This window comes from Leuciscus leuciscus (assembly GCF_965113295.1).
Source record: "Leuciscus leuciscus genome assembly, chromosome: 1".
NCBI lineage: Eukaryota > Metazoa > Chordata > Actinopteri > Cypriniformes > Leuciscidae > Leuciscus > Leuciscus leuciscus.
Window position 1 is genome coordinate 47,247,835 of NC_138725.1, and position 21,399 is coordinate 47,269,233.

General features: G+C 38.8%; 2 protein-coding genes across 2 annotated transcripts in view; both read left to right on the forward strand.

Annotated features, from left to right (window-relative positions):
- Positions 1–6,829, forward strand: part of plcd3a (phospholipase C, delta 3a) — a 35,130-nt gene extending 28,301 nt beyond the window's left edge. The window contains exons 9-15 of the mRNA XM_082167699.1: positions 406–558; positions 842–995; positions 2,207–2,323; positions 2,410–2,588; positions 2,753–2,888; positions 3,136–3,285; positions 5,486–6,829. Coding sequence (XP_082023825.1) covers positions 406–558; positions 842–995; positions 2,207–2,323; positions 2,410–2,588; positions 2,753–2,888; positions 3,136–3,285; positions 5,486–5,616 — 1,020 coding nt within the window. The 3' untranslated portion in view covers positions 5,617–6,829. The remainder of the gene's footprint in view (positions 1–405; positions 559–841; positions 996–2,206; positions 2,324–2,409; positions 2,589–2,752; positions 2,889–3,135; positions 3,286–5,485) is intronic.
- Positions 6,830–7,083: 254 nt separating this feature from the next.
- nmt1a (N-myristoyltransferase 1a) lies at positions 7,084–20,122 on the forward strand. The gene is made up of 12 exons (XM_082167707.1): positions 7,084–7,230; positions 9,573–9,675; positions 12,967–13,111; positions 13,292–13,410; positions 13,521–13,612; positions 13,787–13,903; positions 13,991–14,161; positions 15,238–15,346; positions 15,432–15,602; positions 15,745–15,912; positions 17,658–17,795; positions 18,643–20,122. The coding sequence occupies exons 1-12, from the start codon at positions 7,121–7,123 to the stop codon at positions 18,661–18,663; spliced, it is 1,464 nt and encodes a 487-aa protein (XP_082023833.1). The 5' UTR covers positions 7,084–7,120; the 3' UTR covers positions 18,664–20,122.
- The last annotated feature ends 1,277 nt before the right edge of the window (positions 20,123–21,399 follow it).

Sequence of the window (21,399 nt, forward strand, 5' to 3'; positions counted from 1 at the left end):
ACATTCTGGGGATTATCAGTAAAAAACATCTGACTCTTGCTGCCTATAAAAAAAACATTTAGGACATTTGCAATCGTGTAGTACTAGGAATTAATTTAAGTCAATTTAAGTCAACACATGCCAGTGCTCATACTCGTTTAGTGTTTTCCTTCTGTGTGAAGCACTCTTGCCTCTTTTTTCATATGTATGATATTCCCCCCTCTCTTTCACTCACACTGTTTCCAAGACTTTTCTGTCATCCCACCATTCTTACATACTATTTAAGGTGTGTTCAGCCTCTGACGTAAATTATTATGTTTACTGTCACGGTGTTGTAAAACGCCCATTTTCCAAGAAGAACAAAGTGTTCATAGTATTGGAACATTTCACCGATGTTCTTTCTCTCATGTGCCTGTTTTACTGTAGGAGTTGATGGGGCGTATCCTGCTGAAGGGGAAGAAGTTGAGTGGTCTGCTGGGGAAGAATGACAGCTGGATAAGCTTCTCAAATAGCTTAGATGAAGATTCTGCTGTGGGAGGGGGCGGGAGCAAAAAGGAATCTAAAAAGGATCCTGGGAAGGTGAGTCCAGATATGAATGGCTTTCCTGGCCAAGTTATTAAATCCTGTTCTGTTTTGTCAATTATTGGATGATTATGTGGTTTGATGTGTACTATTTGTGTTTTAACATTTGCCATATTTGAGAAAATTATTGGGATATGTGAATGAGTGTGACTGCAGCTCAGGTAAACGTATCAGCTATATGCATCATACTGTATGAAGTGTATGTACTGCCTAAACGTACTCTGAAGAAAATCTGCCTGTGTGTGTACATACGCACTGACATGTATAAATCCTCCCCCAGTCTGTGAGCACTAAACTGAGTCCAGAGATGTCAGATCTGGTGGTGTATTGTCAGAGTGTGCCCTTCAGTGGTTTCGAGACAGCCAATCAGAGACCTCCTAGCGTGATGTCCTCTTTCTCTGAGAATGAGGCGCTTAAACTCATCAAAGACTCAGGTGAGATGACCTGAACAAATCTTACACTGCATATTCACTCAAGCCACATCATGCTCTGTGTGCTTTAGGACCGGCCTGATCCACAGAACCACTGCAATGAGAAGCATGTCCTGTCTTTTTAAGAAAAAGCATAATAATACTGTGATATCTATCATAATAGAAGTGGCACGCGACTTCCCAGAAATACAATGCTGTATGAATGTATACTGCTGTATGAAGGTTACTGTGAACTGTGTATTGTTTTAATGTTTACTGCTTTTATCAGGGCCTGTTGCCTAGGGCTCCACCAGATGGTTTATAATAAATGAGCAGATCACTTCCAATGCAAAGACGCTGCTCTTCCAGCCAACACTGACAGCCAGCGGCATGACAAATTTACATCAAACTCACATCATTTCAGAATTAGGTCGTATCACACCACTCAGTTTCAGAGCTCAACCTTTACCGCACAAACCACAATAACAAAAAAAACAAAACATAATTAGACAAAGGTCAGTCACGCTATCCTTTTGGAGAATTTTTTTTTATATATTGAAACTATAGGAGGAAACTTTCAGATGATATAATGTGTTTAGTTAATCAAAGCAATATTTACTCTACCGTTCAAAAGTGTGGATCATAAAAGAAGTCCTTTATGCCAAAGCTGCATTTTTTTAAAATAAAAAATAGAGTAAAAACAGTAATATTGTGAAAAACTATTACAATTTAAAATAACTGTCTTCAGTGTCCTTCAGAAATCATTGTAATTATGCTGATTTGCTGCTCAAGAAACAATTCTTATCAATGTTGAAAACTTTTGATACTTTTTAATTTTTTAATAAACTTTTTTTCTGTTGTGCTCTGATTAATAGAAAGTTCAAAAGAACAGCATTTATTTGAAATAGAAATGTCTTTGCTGTCATTTTTGATCAATTTAATGCATCCTTGCTGAATAAAAGTATTCAAATCTTACTGACCCAAACTTAAGTGTATGCAAAAACAATGAGAATATAAATTAGTTAACAGCATTAAAACAAAATTGTAAACAATAAACAACAAAATTGCAATCATGTTGCAGTTTGTCATGTTGATCTGCTACTTGTTAAAAAAAACAGCTTCTCTACTTTGAAAACAGCTGAACTACTATTGAACTGTAGTTTAAAATATATATTTATAAATATGGATTTGTTCCTTGTGTGATCTGTTCATTGTTTTATGTGTGTCCCCTGTAGGGAAGATGTTTGTTCGACTTAACAGTCGGCAGCTGAGCAGGATTTACCCATCAGGCCAGAGACTACAGTCCTCCAACTACGACCCCCAGGACATGTGGAACGGGGGAAGCCAGATGGGTGAGCTGAACGAGCACTCGGACATTCCTGCATGTCTCCAAGTCCAGCAGCAAATGCTTGAAAGCTTCATTCTCTCTGTTCTCCAGTGGCTCTGAACTTCCAGACACCAGGAGAGCAGATGGATCTGAACCAGGGCCGCTTTCTGCCCAACGGGCGCTGTGGATATGTGCTCAAACCTGACTTCCTGTGTCACCCGAAGTCCGACTTTGACCCTGAGAACACTGGTGGAGGACCAGGACATATACCCACACAACTTACCATACGGGTTAGTAACTGCTCCGCTTCTCTTGTTTAGCTTTTCATGACGGTCTGACAGGAAATTTTGCTCAACTTCCCATGTGCCCTGTAAATATTTTGATAAATCTATTTTTCTACATTCACATTTAATCATTTTTACTGTTCTTGTGGGCCATTTTGTTTCTCCCACAGGTGATTACAGCTCAGCAACTTCCTAAAATAAACATTGACAACCCCAACTCCATTGTGGACCCGCAAGTCTGGGTGGAGATTCATGGAGTTTCCATCGATAAGGCTCGTGACAAAACCCAGCGCATTGACAACAATGGTGAGGCAAATGAGATTTTCTCATTGTGGTGTATGATTGTTTAATCCATAAAGATCTATGCAAATATCTTATAAATGGGACATATAAACATTGCTGTTTTAATGGTGTGTATATTAATTTATTTTCATGTAATAGCACATTTATTTTGCCTATGCTGTGACAAACAATAGATTTTGTCATTAAAACAAGAGATGTTCCTGTCAAGATTGAAAATTGAGTGTGTGTGTGTGTTTGTCTCCCTCTGCAGGTTTCAACCCCCGCTGGGATTGTACTGTGAGCTTTCAGCTGCAAGTGCCTGAACTGGCCTTGGTGCGTTTCATGGTGGAAGATCACGACCACAAATCTAAGAACGATTTTATTGGCCAATTCACCCTCCCCTTCACCAGCCTACGAACAGGTGTGTGTGTTTGTGTGTGTGTGTTTGGTATGCACAATATAATGTTTTTATAAGACATTTATAATATTTAAACATATGCATGGTTTGTGGTGGAAGAAATGCAAAGTTCTGGCATGAAACTGGCATGGTTCAGGCTATTAGATCCTTTTACTCACCTGGACATAATCACATCGTTATCTATAGGGCACAGCTGATTGGTTCCTGCCGTATCAGTAGCCAATGAGCTCGCTGCTCAACCTTCAAATACTTGGTTAGCATTTGTCTAAAGGCTGGTTCACACAGGACGATTTTAAAATTGTCGGCCGATTTTCCAAACCTGAGAGACCCCACACACGGGGATAAAAAATCACAGGTCTAACAGTTTTGGTCGTACAGTGTGTGGTGCGCAGCCACACGACAAAATCAACACATCACACACGAACCGATTTGACTCCCGAGCATTCTCAGGTCAGACGGGAAATCGCGCAAAATACCTCGAGATCAAACGTGACTTCAGAGTAAACAATCATGGCAGACGAAGAGGATGCAGTGGCAATAGTTTGTAGTTTGTTTTTAACCGGAAAAAAAACGTTATCAAAAGAAAAGGCGATGATCTCTGACGTCCACCGGACTTTCTGGTGTGCGATGCCGCCGGCTGTTTTGATTATATTTCCCGGTGTTTCCTCGCCGCCTTGTCACCTCGCTTTCTGATTGGCTACACTCCACAGTCCACAGGCTGCGTGCTCGGGGGACACCACACACGAGAAGAAATCGGGCCAAATAAATCCAACATGTTGGATATCCCCGATTTGAGATCGGAGCGGTCCCGACGTCCTTCCGAGCAGACGAGAGCAGCCTTAACACACCACACACGGCAGGAATATCTGATCAGATTATTTTACGATAATCGGAGCATCCTTAAGATTGTCGGAAGGAGTGAATCGGGGCTAAAATCGGCCTAATTATCCTGCCGTGTGAACCAGGCTTTAGCAGTGCAGCGCGCTTTCAGAAACTCTCCCCCTTCCTCAGCTCCACCTGTATAGATCTGCTACGGGTAATTCATGTACACTATATTGTACAGCAGCAGCATGTCTTACTTGCTCACAGCAGCGTGGCGTGTATGTATTGGCAGTAGCAAGTCCCGTACTTACTCTTCAGCAGCAACAGCAATAAACTACAGCAGCAGCGTAGCAGATCTATTCCGCCAAGACCAAACATACAACATTGGCATAACCATTACCATGCCAATCACTCCGAGAGTTGTCATGACAGAACTCTTTGTATTTTATATTTTCCAACACTAACTGTCCTTCAAACGTTTAGGGTCAGTATAATTTTTTTAATAGTTTTGAATAGTGTCCCAGCAAGGACACATTAAATTGATCAAAAGTGACAGTAAAGATATTTATAAAGTTACAAAATGAGTTATATTTCAAGTAGATGCTGGGGTTTTTTTTTTATCACGGTTTCCACAAAAATATTAAGCAAGCACAACTGTTTTCAACATTTATAATAATAAGAAATGTTTCTTAAGCAGCAAATCATCATATTAGAATGATTTCTGAAGGATCATGTGACACTGAAGACTGGAGTAATGATGCTGAAAATTCAGGCTTGCCGTTACATTACATTTTAAAATATATTCAAATAGAAAACAGTCATTTTAAATTGTAATAATATTTACAATATTACTGTTACTCAAATAATTGTAGCTAAATATTACTGACCCCCAAACTTTTAAACAGTATTGACAATAAAAAATTATAAATGCATCTCAGTAAACTACTGTATTAGCCTATATAAAATGTGTCAAGACTGGAAACATCTAACATGAATCTTTATCAAGGATATAATAAAGAGTCAGATCAACCTTTTTCCTTCAAAACAGCTCTAGTGGTTTTTGGAATGTTGTTGTTCGAGTCTCTAACTGTGTAGAGTGGGATTTGTGCCATTCCTGAAGAAGAATAGTTTCCAGATCACTGAGAGATCAGTGAGAAGGAAATCTGCTTCTTAGTCTGTTGCCTAGAGCATGTAATGTTTAAAAAATGTCTAGATCTGAAGTTCAAGAAGGTTCTGAAACGCATTTGAATTAATCCTGATGTTCATGAAACTTTGACTTCGATTGGTACACATTACTTTGAACACTTGCTTCTTGACACTGCTTTTATTTTAGACTAGTTTTTTCACATATTTTATTGAAGTGTTTTGTGTTATTCTCCAGGTTATCGTCATGTTCACCTGCTAAAAGCAGACGGCTCCAGTCTCTCTCCTGCCACCCTCTTCATCCATGTCAAGGTGGTACGGCGGGGAGTTCCTATTAAAACCGTTTCTGAACGGAAAGGCAAAGCCTGATGCTTCTGTAATACAGTTGTTCCTAGAAATACTGAAGGAAAAGCCACTGAGCCGAGCTCTTGAGGTGCTGTGACTCTTCAGAATGAGACCACCTGAAAAAACATGTGACACTGGACGTATATGGACAAACTCTGTGCGCAACAATCTGAAGAGAGTCAGTGTAGACCTGCATTTGGCTTTTTTTCTATTGTTAATCTGTGGTGTCAGAGCGTGTTATGGCCATGTTATGGTGGAAGCTAAATATGCTAAAGTAAGTATTGTTAGAAGTTACAAGTCAGTGTTGTTTATATAGTCTGTTTCCATGGAGACAGAATTCTATTGAGTCTGAGCCTTGAATTTAGAATATTTAACACATTTTATAATTATTTAATATTTTAATTGAATTTAAGCTAGTCTTGAGATTCTGGACAAGAATTGTATGTGCATGTAGACAGAAATGATCTGTCTTTAATTGTTTTAATGTTTGAATATTGTAATTGTGTTGGTGGTTTTGATATGCTGAATACTGACAAGATAAAGAAAGCGTAGGAAAAAAAAACATATTGAAAGGATACTGAAAGCATAGCAAGTATATGGTTCATGACTGATTAAGTTTTTATGCAAGTATATTTTAATTGATTTTAACATTATCAGCGTTCCAATTGGGTAATTCTGAGAAATAATATATCTAAACATTTTTTAAATAACTATGACTAATGATGAAATCTGTGTTTAACATAATGTCAGAGACAGAAGATTTAATCGATTTTTTTAATTTAATCGATTTATTAATATTTGATTAAAGCTAAAAGCAAGCATTGTAAATGCTCAGTGTCCTAAGATGTCCAAATTTAGACAAATTACACTTCTTGACCAGCAACTTTTCTGAAGGTGCAGGCAACTATAACACTTGCCCCTAGATACTTCATTTTATGGCTAAGATTGATAAATCATGGTTATTGAGTTAAAGAGTTTCCAAAGGTCTGTGTTTTGCACTAAGCTATGATAATCTATTTTATATAATATATAATAATATAATATCAACTACTTCTTTACAAACGTGTTTTAATTGTAGATTTTCTGTTTCACAGTAGAAAACTACCATCCCTTGATCTGAATGTATAACTTGTTGTTTATACAGTACTGTAGCCTATGTGTGTGTATGCATATTTTTATTAGGTTGTACTGGAATAGATAATCAGTATTTAAATAAATTAATATTAATATTTCTCTAGCTAATTGTAGCTAATTATTGTGTGTTTAGATAGACAGACAGACAGATAGATAGACAGATAGATAGATAGATAGATAGATAGATAGATAGATAGATAGATAGATAGATAGATAGATAGATAGATAGATAGATAGATAGATAGATAGATAGATAGATAGATAGATAGATAGATAGATAGATAGATAGACTCAAAATGAAAGAACTACAGAGCCCATCGGCCATTGCGACAGTCCACCAATGGTTTTGCGGGGTGTGAGAGCGCAGGGCGAGATCCTCACTTCCTGGTTAAAGATGGCGGATGAGAATGAGACAGCACCGCAGCTGGAGAAAGAAACTGAGGTAGAAGATGATCATGGACATTGCAGCAACTGTGAAAATGAAGAGCATCACTCTGATGATGGGTGAGCGTGCATGCATTTTATTGTTAGCTCGTAAAAGTACAATACTCTTCCTCACGGCCCTAAAAGACAGGGCCCTTGTTCGGCTAGGCTGGGGCACGCTAACAGCATATCAGCCCGCCCTGTGGTCCTACGCCATTGGTTCACGGCCTTGATTGACGCACGGAACTCTAAAACGATTGGCTCAGACGCCGTCAATCAAACAAAAGGACGGTTCCATATGGCCAGTTCTCTAGGATCATTGGCATTTTTGTGCGAGGCGTTTAACAGCCTCACCATAATTCATAGTATGGTAAAAATTAATAAGCTATCACGTTTAAACTCACTATTTCATATGCTGTTTAATAAATCATAAACTGACAAATATTTATAAATCACCACCAAAAACAGCTTTCAAACCTGCTCATGTGGCCTTTGTGGCCACTAGGTTGAAAGTAATTTGGATTTGCTGTCACTAAACGATGGCTTGTCGTGATCTAGTTAGCTTGACTGCTGCTAGTTGCAAGTGAAGCATCATTAAAGGTTTTTTTATTTATTTTTTATCACCTTGCTCTCTATTTGCAGTCTCTCTCAGTCGTTTTCCCCGATGGAGTTTCACTTTCAGTACCAACGAGCTAATCTGTTCACTGAAATATAGTTAATAATAAAGCCCCACTAACCAGCTTCTTATCCACTATTATGTTCCTCAAGGTCACGTACAGAGACCGACTCGAATGTATTAGGCAACAGAGAGTGAAATATTGCACTTTATCATAAAGAAGTAATTGTGCCGCCTGTCATGTTGCCCCTCATACAATTGATGCCGGTTTTCTTCCGTTATGAAAATAATACGTAAATAAATATTTCCATAAACATTTTTGTTTCATTTATTCGTGTCCAACTGTCATGTGATATGTTGAACAGATTTATTTTTTATTCATCTGGAAAATGTTTAACAGACAATGCAGAATAATTAACATTTAAAAAGCTAACTTGGGCATTTTTTCCTGGCTGTTCACAGTATTTTCTTATTTATAGAGTGATAAAAAAAACTTTAATATGTCAAACAACCATTGAACCTGGTTTTATTCTATGAATTCTGTTCTGCCAATGTATGACATTTAGTGAGTATTTAATTAAATTATGCCTAATTTGCATATTTAAACATAACAATTGATTAAATTTGTCTTAAATGTATTATGATTAATTAACTATGGAAGGAAGTATTATGATATCTAAAACATAATTTATAATTAACACAATACTCTACAATTGTCCGTTATGTTATGAGGACATCCTATATTGCAGCTTGCTTAAATCTATTGAAGTAATACACAGATAAAGAATGGAAGCCCGGGTGGGTAGATGGGGATGGACGGCTGTCAAAGCAATAGTCACAGAGGTGCTTGTTCATCCATCAGTCTTTGTCGTATAGCCCACCACCCCTCGAACACACAAAAACATGCTTTTTCTGCAGGTCATGTGATAGACCATCTGTCCCCCATTAACAAATGTAGCTCAGCGCTGTCACCTCTCTCCCTCCGTGGACATTAATAGGATTAGCTGCGCGTCTCTCTGTAAGTCGCCCCATTCCATCTCGACTACTGGTGTGGGTCTTGACTCTTGTGCCTGTGTAGGTCAGGCATGAGGTGAATTTCATGAGGTGACATTAGTTATTTGTTTCAGTATGTCCAGTTTTATCCTTTTTTTTATTTTTATTATTATTTTTTTTTTAAGCTCAGATTCTGCTTGATCTTTTTCACGCACATGCTACCAGTGTGTATATTTGTCACCATACTACAACTGAAATAAATAGGTTCATTAAAGGGATAGTTCACCCAAAAATGTTATTCGTCATCATTTCTTCATTCCAAACCTGTATGAGTTTCTTTCCTCTGCGGAACACAAAAGATGATATTTTGAAAAATGTTGGAAACTGAATGATTTTGTTGTCTATTGACTTCCATTGAATGTACAAAGAAACACTGAAACATTCCTCACAATGTCTTCTTTTATGTTCCACAGAAGAAAAAATAACTCGTAAAGGTTTAGAACGACATTAGGGTGAGGAAATGATAACAGGAGGTCCGTTTTTGGGTGAACTATCCCTATATCTCTGGGAAACTCTAGACCACTTCTCTTTGTTCTGTGAAAATTCTTGTTTATAGGTTAGAAATGTCCAAATAAAATCCAGCCTATAAGTATTGTTGTACTCTAACGAGAGGTTGTCATCGTAAAATACTGCTGAATGCATCAGGAGCAGTGATGCGTCCATTCCTTTCACCTGCATCAGCTGTAGTTAGTGCTGAGTGGACATGACCTCTCATTATATCTGCCCATGTCAACTGAGTTCATATGACCCGCAGGGAGAAGGGTGACACAGGTGCCAAGAAGAAGAAAAAGAAACAGAAGAAAAAGAACAAGGACAAGGCTGGAGGAAAAGATGTAGCACAGGATCCGCTGGCCAAAGTGAGTGTGTTTGTATGACTCTGTGTGTTTAACAAGATTATTTACATTTTTCATCTCAAACTCAAAGAGTCCTAGGGATGTCACGGTACCAAAATTCCAGTAGTCCGTACCGATACCATTAAAATTTTACTATATATATATTGTGGTATATATCGGCTACAGACAGTGCTCCAAGTAAAAAAGTTAGTCTGGAGCCCCGATAAAAACAAATGTGCTGTGTAACACGAGAATGAACCTCACTGGTTCTTGCTGAAGCTCAAACGTGCTGCGTAACATGAGAATGAACCTCATTGGTTCTTGCTGAAGCTCAAACGTGCTGCGTAACATGAGAATGAACCTCACTGGTTCTTGCTGAAGCTCAAACGTGCTGCGTAACATGAGAATGAACCTCATTGGTTCTGGTTGAAGCTCAAATGTGCTGCGTAACATGAGAATGAACCTCATTGGTTCTTGCTGAAGCTCAAACGTGCTGCGTAACTAATGAGAATGAACCTCATTGGTTCTTGCTGAAGCTCAAACGTGCTGCGTAACACAAGAATGAACCTCATTGGTTCTTGTTGATGCTCAAATGTGCTGCGTAACATGAGAATGAAGCTCATTGGTTCTTGGTGAAGCTCAAATGTGCTGCATAACATGAGAATGAACCTCATTGGTTCTTGTTGAAGCTCAAACGTGCTGCGTAACACGAGAATGAACCTCATTGGTTCTTGCTGAAGCTCAAACGTGCTGCGTAACATGACAATTAACCTCATTGGTTCTTGCTGAAGCTCAAACGTTCTGCGTAACATGAGAATGAACCTCATTGGTTCTTGTTGAAGCTCAAACGTGCTGCGTAACATGAGAATGAACCTCATTGGTTCTTGTTGAAGCTCAAACGTTCTGCGTAACATGAGAATGAACCTCATTGGTTCTTGTTGAAGCTCAAACGTTCTGCGTAACATGAGAATGAACCTCATTGGTTCTTAGTGAAGCTCAAACGTTCTGCGTAACACGAGAATGAACCTCATTGGTTCTTGTTGATGCTCAAACGTTCTGCGTAACACAAGAATGAACCTCATTGGTTCTTGCTGAAGCTCAAACGTTCTGCGTAACATGAGAATGAACCTCATTGGTTCTTAGTGAAGCTCAAACGTGCTGCATAACACGAGAATGAACCTCATTGGTTTTTGTTGAAGCTCAAACGTGCTGCGTAACACAAGAATGAACCTCATTGGTTCTTGCTGAAGCTCAAACGTGCTGCGTAACATGAGAATGAACCTCATTGGTTCTTGCTGAAGCTCAAACGTTCTGCGTAACATGAGAATGAACCTCATTGGTTCTTGTTGATGCTCAAACGTGCTGTGTAACATGAGAATGAACCTCATTGGTTCTTGTTGATGCTCAAACGTGTTGCGTAACATGAGAATGAACCTCATTGGTTCTTGCTGAAGCTCAAACGTTCTGCGTAACATGAGAATGAACCTCATTGGTTCTTGCTGAAGCTCAAACGTTCTGCGTAACATGAGAATGAACCTCATTGGTTCTTGTTGATGCTCAAACGTGCTGTGTAACATGAGAATGAACCTCATTGGTTCTTGTTGATGCTCAAACGTGCTGCGTAACTCGAGAATGAACCTCATTGGTTCTTAGTGAAGCTCAAACGTGCTGCGTAACACGAGAATGAACCTCATTGGTTCTTGTTGATGCTCAAACGTTCTGCGTAACACAAGAATGAACCTCATTGGTTCTTGCTGAAGCTCAAATGTTCTGCGTAACATGAGAATGAACCTCATTGGTTCTTAGTGAAGCTCAAACGTGCTGCATAACACGAGAATGAACCTCATTGGTTCTTGTTGAAGCTCAAACGTGCTGCGTAACACAAGAATGAACCTCATTGGTTCTTGCTGAAGCTCAAACGTGCTGCGTAACATGAGAATGAACCTCATTGGTTCTTGCTGAAGCTCAAACGTTCTGCGTAACATGAGAATGAACTTCATTGGTTCTTGTTGATGCTCAAACGAGTTGCGTAACATGAGAATGAACCTCATTGGTTCCTGCTGAAGCTCAAACGTTCTGCGTAACATGAGAATGAACCTCATTGGTTCTTGCTGAAGCTCAAACGTTCTGCGTAACATGAGAATGAACCTCATTGGTTCTTGTTGATGCTCAAACGTGCTGCGTAACATGAGAATGAACCTCATTGGTTCTTGCTGAAGCTCAAACGTTCTGCGTAACATGAGAATGAACCTCATTGGTTCTTAGTGAAGCTCAAACGTGCTGCGTAACACGAGAATGAACCTCATTGGTTCTTGTTGATGCTCAAACGTTCTGCGCAACATGAGAATGAACCTCATTGGTTCTTGTTGATGCTCAAACGTGCTGCGTAACACAAGAATGAACCTCATTGGTTCTTGCTGAAGCTCAAACGTTCCGCGTAACATGAGAAGGAACCTCATTGGTTCTTGTTGATGCTCAAACGTGCTGCGTAACACAAGAATGAACCTCATTGGTTCTTGTTGATGCTCAAACTTCTGCGCAACATGAGAATGAACCTCATTGGTTCTTGTTGATGCTCAAACGTGCTGCGAAACACAAGAATGAACCTCATTGGTTCTTGCTGAAGCTCAAACGTTCTGCGTAACATGAGAAGGAACCTCATTGGTTCTTGCAGAAGCTCAAACGTGCTGCGTAACATGAGAATGAACCTCATTGGTTCTTGCTGAAACTCAAACGAAAGTCTTACAGGTTTGAAACAATGTGTACGACATTGAAACGACATATACTAAACAACTGAGGATCACACACGACTTTCATGTAATTCCGAACGCAACAAACTAATGTAGAAACACTCGCCTTATTTGGAAACGCATGAGAAATCAAAATCGCTCAAAATATCAGGTTTGATACCCTCAGTCTGAACATCATACTTAGTGTACAACAACTGTCCAGACTGCAAATCGGGGCAAACGTCATGAAGTGTACTTCAGCCTTTAGCATTAGGCTATCTGCCAGAAATGTAATATTGGTGCGTCTCTACTTTAGTATAGGAACAAATGTTTTCTTTACAAGCACTGTCCCAACTGCTTGGTCTATATGTGTAGTTATATTTTGTAATAATATTTGTAATATTTTGATGTAGACCCATATATCAGTGCAGGAAATGCCTTAAATACCATGGTATTCTTTGAAGTACCTTGGGTTATTTTCTAAAACCATTGTGTTCATTACCATCATCTGATAATATCACTGCACCATGGTACAGCCAAAGTACTTTTGCAAGCATTTGAGGAATTATTTCTGTCTCTTCCTCAGGTAAACTCCCTCCCTGCTGATAAGTTACAGGAGATCCAGAAGGCCATTGAGCTGTTCTCAGTGGGACAAGGTCCAGCTAAAACCATGGAGGAGGCCACACGTCGCAGTTATCAGTTCTGGGACACTCAGCCTGTTCCTAAACTTGGTATTGATCATTTGTGCAATTGTACTCACAGTAGTTTCATTATTATACTTCTACCATCTAACGTCAGTTTTTTTCTTTCTAGTAGTGTACATTTTCATCTGTACAACATATGTTTTCTTGAGACTCATGACTTGTGGCATAGTGTTATTCTGAGTCTGTCGTTTGTTTGTTTGTTTGTAGGAGAGACTGTGACGTCACATGGCTGGATTGAGCCAGATAAAGATAACATACGAGAGGAACCGTACAGCCTACCGCAGGGCTTCAGCTGGGACGCTCTCGATTTGGGAAATGCTGCCGTGGTACAACACTCAAACCATTACATTTATCCCTCGAATTCTTATACATACAAATATACACCTGGAAACAACTCGTCTAAAGCTCTTTTCCATTTCTTTCTTTCTCTCTAAAGCTGAAAGAGTTGTACACTCTCCTCAATGAGAACTACGTGGAGGATGATGACAACATGTTTCGTTTCGATTACTCTCCTGAATTTCTGCTTTGGTAAGAATGATTGGCTTGAAAAATGACAGATTCAAGGTTATGAAAATCTTGATCTAAATTGTTGTCTTGTATTTGAAAGGCTATCTATCTATCTCTCTTTTTTATTTTGTATTTTTTGTCTAAAAGTCATGTGAAATCTGTCCTCAGTTTCTCTGTACTGTGTTTTTGTCCCAGGGCTCTGCGTCCTCCAGGCTGGTTGCCTCAGTGGCATTGTGGAGTGAGAGTGAACTCTAATCAAAAGCTAGTTGGTTTCATCAGTGCCATTCCAGCCAACATCCGCATCTACGACATGTAAGCAGTCATAAGTGTATCTACTGTAAATAATGGTTTAAATGCAATAAATTCAGTTGACCCATATCTGCTCTTTGATCCCCCCAGAGAGAAGAAGATGGTGGAGATTAACTTTCTGTGTGTGCATAAGAAACTTCGCTCGAAACGAGTGGCTCCGGTACTCATCAGGGAGATCACAAGACGGGTCAATCTGGAGGGCATCTTTCAGGCTGTGTACACCGCAGGTGTGGTGCTGCCCAAACCTGTGGGCACCTGCAGGTAAGACGCACATCTGCCCTCTCGTAATACGCATGCACAGGTGCCTCTGTGCAGAGTGGAGAGTGCCATTAGATAGGCTGTTGAACAGCAGATATTGCTCTCTGATACAAAAAAACACCTTCCTCCAGGTGGTGCATAGGTTCTCAAATATGCCTTATTGTGCCACAATCAGAATTCTGTGTGTATTGCGTCCCTGGAGAAATGTGGACTCTAAAAGTAGACATTTTTTGAGGGTCAGTAAGTTTTTTTTTTGTTTGTTTGTTTTTTTTTTGCGAGAGAGAAAACTGTTAATCAATTTAAATGCATCCTGGCTGAATAAAATTGACAGTCAAGACATTTATAATGATACAAAATATTTCAAATAAATGCTCCTCTTTTGAACTTTCTAGTAATCAAATTATTCAGAAAAAAATTATCACGGCTTCCAAGTTCCAATTCACACTAATAACTAACTATTAAGTATGAATTTTGTCTCAGTTAACTCCTAATTAATGCTTATTAACAGTTAGTAAGGTAGTTGTTAGTTTAGGTATTGGGTTGGATTAAGGGATATAGAATATGGTCATGCAGAATAAGACATTATTATGTGCTTTATAAGTACTAATAAACACCCAATATCCTAGTAATATGCATGCTAACAAGTAACTAGGTAATATAGTGAGAATTGGACCCTAAACTAAAGTGTTAATGATGCTGAAAATTCAGCTTTGCATCACAGGAATTAATTAGATTTAATATAAATAATTACAATAGGAAACAGTTATTTTAAATTGTAATTATTATTTTACAATTTTACAGTTATACAGTAGTTTCTATTAAATAAATGCAGCATAAGAGACTTCTTTCAAAAACATAAAAAAATCTTACTGGCCCCAGACTTTTGAACAGAAGTCTACGTGCCAAAGTTCTCGTAAAAATGGCCATCTCTAAATGGGAAGAAGTAAATCAAGCAATGATTCAAACAACACTGCCACTTGTGTGCTACTATTAGTTGCTGCTGTAAATCTAACAAATTTTAATAGCCATTTTTTTAACCCCCTGTTTTGTACTAATTGCCTTGCTTATTTGTGTGGTAGATATTGGCACCGGTCTTTGAACCCACGAAAGCTGATTGAGGTGAAGTTCTCTCATCTGAGTCGGAACATGACTATGCAACGCACAATGAAGCTCTACCGACTGCCAGAGGTATGTGCCATCTTCTTTCCTGGGTGATGTCTGGGGGAGGTTTCCTCTTTTCCATTTGCTCTTATTGCGTGTCTCTCTCCTGTAGGCTCCTAAGACTTCAGGCCTGAAGCCGATGACTGTAAAGGACGTCCCAGCGGTTCACCGCCTGCTGAATGAGTACCTGAGTCAGTTCAACCTGGTCCCCGTCATGAGCCCTGAGGAGGTCCAACACTGGCTGCTTCCTCAGGAGAACATCATTGACACCTATATAGTGGAGGTATTGACACCAAGAATTCATGCCATGTATAATCCTATGAAAGAACTTCTAACATACAAAAATAAGAGTGGGTAAGCAGCGTATTTCTAAGAAATATATTTGGCATGTGAACAGCTGGTCCTTTATATCAACTGTGTTGTAGAGTTCAGATGGGAAGGTGACTGACATCCTGAGTTTCTACACTCTGCCGTCCACCATCATGAACCATCCTGTGCATCGCAGTCTGAAGGCAGCGTACTCTTTCTATAATGTACACACCACAACCACCCTGCTGGACCTGATGGGAGACGCTCTCATCCTTGCCAAGTCGGTCAGTCACTGAAAGTGTGTGTGTGAGAGAGAGAGAGAGAGAGAGAGAGAGAGAGTTAGGGCTGCAACTAATGATCATTTTGAAAATCGATTAATCTGTCGATTGTGTTTTCGATTAATCCAATTAAAACTCACATATTTTATTTCCCAAAAAGAATCCTGCCCGATGTTGTCCTCCAAACAGTGTACAAACTGAAGGTTATGAAAACAAATCTAGAGCGTATCCATGCAGGGCTCTGTTATACATTATAAAACTTGGTGGATGTTTTCCCTTAACGGGTGTAATTAATCGATAATCAAATTCTGTTGATTATATTCTCTATTGATTTTATCATTTAGTTGTTTCAGCCTTACTATGAGGTTACCTATTTATAGTTTTGGTGCAAAAAAAATATAAAAAATGTTGTTTTAGTAGTGAAGGCAAACATGTGTTTAAGAAGAACATATCGTCGCTGTCGGGCGGAATCCTCGCATCTCCAAAAACATAATTTTTTAGAAATTTAAAAAACTGCATATTTTTTGAGTTATTAAACATTGTATCATTAAAGTTGGTATTATACCTAATATTCCTATCATAGACTGTGGTGTACCAACATTAACACGACATTTCCACAAAATCGTGTTTAATTGGAGATACGAGATTTATGACTTGGGAGCAGGGAGATACGAGGTTACGCTGTCATTGATTAGAATAGAAACGGACACAGACGTCGCTGCTGCCAGCAGTGTTCATCAAAGTCTGCGGTCGCGTTGAGCCTTTTGACAAGAGACAAGGCTTTAAGAAGCTAATGATTGTGGCAACATGCATCTTCCTAAACTCTATTTTAAACGTTTTAAGAGCTATGAGTGATGCAATACCAAAATAAAAACGATGAGGTGACTAGGCTGTCTAATAGGCGGAAATTAGCCTAATCTGCACGCAAACTTACCTTCGTGGCTCATGGGCTTCCTTCTGCACTGAAGCATTACAGCTATCAATTTTTAACAAAACAGGCCTACTCAAATGTATCTAACCTAACTATTTTCACTCGTTATTGTCTAAAAAACAGACCGAGTTATCCAAAGATAGGCTTACTCAGCGCCATTAACCTTAGACAGCCCTTTTTTCTCCCATAAATAAAACCTTGCTACTTGGGGTATTTTACATGCGCAATGCAAACTTCGAGTCAGTAAAATAATAATAAAAACAATAATTTAATGGTGGTATCCAAAACATTTAATTCAATTCAAGTAACGTTATTATATTAGATACATTTTAAAACTTCAATGCACATGTATAATAAGCCTAGTAATAATAAGCCCAGTAATAAGTCGATATTTAAAATACATCAATAACTGACATAGTTTAACACAGATAAAATCAGAGTTAAGGCTTGCTTTACGTGTTGCTCGACGAGGATTTCTTAATCGTTGCGACTTTCAAAATGAAAGTGAAAGCTCCCGCCGCGGAGTGAAGAAGAGGTGGAGTTACAAGGATTCTCAGACAGTTGAAGTGTCCAATGGAGTTAAGAGATTTGCTCTCAAGCCATTTTCAACACTTTAGATCGGTTAATAATTTGTAAAAATCGACTGACCAATAGCATCGATTTGTGAAAAAATATGAAATTGACCAAATTTGGACATAGGAGGTTTCCGTCCGACAGCGACGATATGCAGCAGTATGAAATGTATCATTTGCAGGCACAACTGGAGCATTAAACTATCAGCAGATTTATTAAAGCTTTTCTCGCATCATTCCCCCTGCAGAAAGGATTTGATGTCTTTAATGCACTGGACCTAATGGAGAACAAGACGTTTTTGGAGAAGCTCAAGTTTGGCATTGGAGATGGAAACCTGCAGTATTACCTCTACAATTGGAAATGTCCCAGCATGGGTTCAGAAAAGGTACAAGTTTTCAGATGTCAGTCCAGAGTTTTTTAAATGAAAATCTTTTTTCTTTATATAAATCAGTCAAGCTGAAGTTACATTAATTGGCCACTAGGTGGCCATAGTACTTCACAGCCCGTCTCCCAAAGCACCTAGATGTCACTTTCTCTGGTTTTCTATTTAACTTTAATGTTTTTTTATATTTGTATTCACACACACACTCACTGGCCTCTATTAGGTACACTCTGCTAGTATTGGGTTCGACCCCCTTTTGCTTTCAGAAGTGTCTCAATTCTTTGTGGCATAGATTCAACAAGGTGCAGGTCTTCTTCTGCTGTAGCCTCTCTGCTTCAAGATTTAACGTGTTGTTTGTTCAGAGATGAGTTACTGTTGCCTTTCTATCAGCTCAAACCAGTCCGGCCATTCTCCTCTGCCCTCTGGCCATCAACCAGGCATTTTCTCCCACAGAACTTGCCCCTCACTGGATATTTTCTCTTATTTGGACCATTCTCTGTAAACCCTAGGCCTAGAGATGGTTGAACTTTTGTGTGAAAATCCCAATATATCAGCAGTTTCTGAAATATTCAGACCAGCCCGTCTGGCACCAACAACCATGCCATGTTCGAAAGTCACTTAAATCACCTTTCTTCCTCATTCTGATGCTCTTCCGCAGATCGTCTTGACCATGCCTACATTCCTAAATTAATTGTTGCCATGTGATTGGCTGACTAGATATTTGCATTAATGAGCAGTTAAACAATGGCCTGTGTGTGTAACTATGCATATATTTACATATGTGTGTGTGATGTGTAAAAATTCCTAAAGATCAATACTGGGCTATATAATTATTATTCATTTTTTGTAGGTGGGTTTGGTTCTGCAGTGACCCATTTCACCATCCATGACCTCTGTCTCGCATGACAGCGAGGCTGATTGATGACATCACGCACTGACCACCTGACAGATGCTACCAGTGGACTTCCTGATTCAGGAAGGAGAATTCACCGCCCATTTTTAAGTTTGAACTTTGACCTTTTGGACCTGCACTACTGCTGCCAGACTGAGAAGATTGTCTTCTCTTTCCTCTTTTTTGTTTTTTCTCTCTTTCTCCCTTTCCCTCACTTATCTTCTTATTCTCTCTCTGCGCATGGACCTAAAGCCATTGTAGTTACCATCATCAGAGATGAGGAACCTTAATCTGTTATGATTGTTAACAAAGGTGCACACACACACACACACACACACACACACACACACACACACACACACACACGCTGATATGTAATTACAATGCTCATGATGAACCCAGATGCATAAGTGTCACGTTACTCGCATCGGTAGATTCAACTCATTCAGTATAAAGTGATTTTACTCTCCCAATCCAATGGGAGGTGCTTTTTTGCAACAAAAAAAAAACAGGATGAAAATGTTCATTTCCCCAGTGTTTTAGAAAAGAACATGCAAACAATCAAAGACACATGAAAGTTCCTAGAAAAAAACAAACGGCCAATGAGATAATAAAAATCCCGAGTGGACATGACAAGGGCTGCTGTCAATGATTTTCCTGTGGTCATTCTCTCCTTCGCACATCATAAACTGTTTTTTGCCATGGAAGCCTCGTCTCTACTTTCTTTTGACAAACGTTGACCAACTGATGGATGCGGTACACAGCGAGTGAGATCTTTTTGTCTTGGTTTTGCTTTGTTATTGCTTTTAATCTGTTCTCTCTAATCAGTTTATTGCTTATTTGTCTCTAACTGCCTGTGATCCTCTTTCACGGTTTTGCCAACAGAGAAGCACCAGTGTAAATAAACAAGGAAGCAATGAGAAATACCATATTAGATCCACAATTTGACACTGGTTAGGACTACATTGTACACCTGGCAGATCGCGGGGGGGGAGGGGTGTCATTATAAATTAGCAATAATGATGGTGTTTTTGAGGAAAACTGAGACGCGTTAAAAATGGAATGTGGTGATTTGTGTCTTGGATTATAGATTATGCCTGCTCATAAAGTTGTACAGCTCTAAAAGTATTGGAAAATATCCTTATTGTGGTGTAAGCATATGCCCTAACTCTTATTTATCACATGATCTGTACAACACATGGAAGTAGATGGATGTATCAAAGCAGTACAACCTCATGAGTAACTGGCAGTATCTACTTAAAATTGTGGTTTTGAAGACAGTATGGGTAATTTGAGGAAGCGTGTTGTGGAAAATACAATGGAAGCAACTGAAAACGGGTCTTTAGGTTTTTATGATGGAGTGAAAGAAATCAACATGTATTATTATTAAAAAAAAATTTTTTTTTTGTGCTAAATAAAAAGTAGCAGCTGCTGTGAACGGTTGGGTTTGTGGTTTGTTATTTCAGAGTTTTCCACACTCCAACCACCCTTTACTTAGGCAGTGAACTGTGAAAATAACATGGCACGCAACCTTTAGGCGTATTGCTGACTGAAATATTGCTTTAGTACGACAATAACCAATTCAGTAAAGTACAGTATAACACGTACTTACAGTTCATCTGAAATGACTAAGGTTTCTGGACTAGGGTGTGCATTTATTGCGTCTTTTTTTTTTTGCGTGCCTGTGACAGTATTATTATAAAATCACTTTACATCTTACCAAAATATCTTACTTGCTGTCTAGCCGTTGATCTCTGTAGTTTAGTATAATATAAGTGTCATTGTGTAGGTTGTGAATGTGAGTGTAGAAAGAGGGGTTTTGCACTCTGTGCTACAGATTCAGACCCAGAGCAGGAAGTGGTTATGTTAGTGTGGTCTCAGCCGAATCACACTAATAGAGGACTGCTTCGACACATTTAGACAAGAAACTAGATGTGCACATATTTAGATCTGACACAAAAATATTGTTAATTTCGAGACAGATTCACTTCTAACCACTATTTAACTGACAAAAGCTGTAAATAGTCCCACTGCCGTCTATCAGGAGTGTGTGTGTGTGTGTGTGTGTGTGTGTGTGAGAGAGAGAGACAGTGCAGTATCTGAAATCAGAGCATTTCAACACCTGCCATCTTTGCTTGAATTCATCACTTTGGTCTTGATCATGAACAAACACAAGATGACTGATCATATTTACAGTAATACTGCACCACTTTCCAAAGAGAGGCCTGAGGCTACATTTGAATGTAAGTGATTCCTGCTGTTTCTCATTTGTGCATAAACTGTTACATTGTCATATTAGACAGTTACAGTGATAATACACTTACTCTGTATTGTTTCATTATGCATATCATTATTGTCAAGCTTCAATCATCTTACATTTTATGTTAATTAATCAGATGTTTTATCATGCCAATATGAAGATTATACACAATATATCCTTCCTAAAGGCTCTTACATTGTCAAGTCACTTTTATTTATATAGCGCTTTACACAATACAGATTGTTTCAAAACAGCTGTAATAAACAGGAGCACAACAAGCAAACTTCTTCAAATGAGACAAATTCAAAATCTGCAGTAAAGCAGCTCTACACAGTCAATAGTGTCATTATTCAAGTCAGTTCAGTGTTGGTTCAGTTCAATAACTGCGTGATCAATTATGAAACAAATTCAATCCAGCTATAAATCAGCTCTACATAAAACAGTGGTGTCATCAT

Bases quoted from the DNA above. Each gene is read 5' to 3' on its own strand.
- nmt1a (XM_082167707.1), top strand. From the start codon at position 7,121: ATGGCGGATGAGAATGAGACAGCACCGCAGCTGGAGAAAGAAACTGAG. The intron at 13,411-13,520 runs GTACAACACTCA...TTCTCTCTAAAG, and splicing joins ATTTGGGAAATGCTGCCGTG to CTGAAAGAGTTGTACACTCT. The intron at 15,347-15,431 runs GTATGTGCCATC...TCTCTCCTGTAG, and splicing joins AGCTCTACCGACTGCCAGAG to GCTCCTAAGACTTCAGGCCT.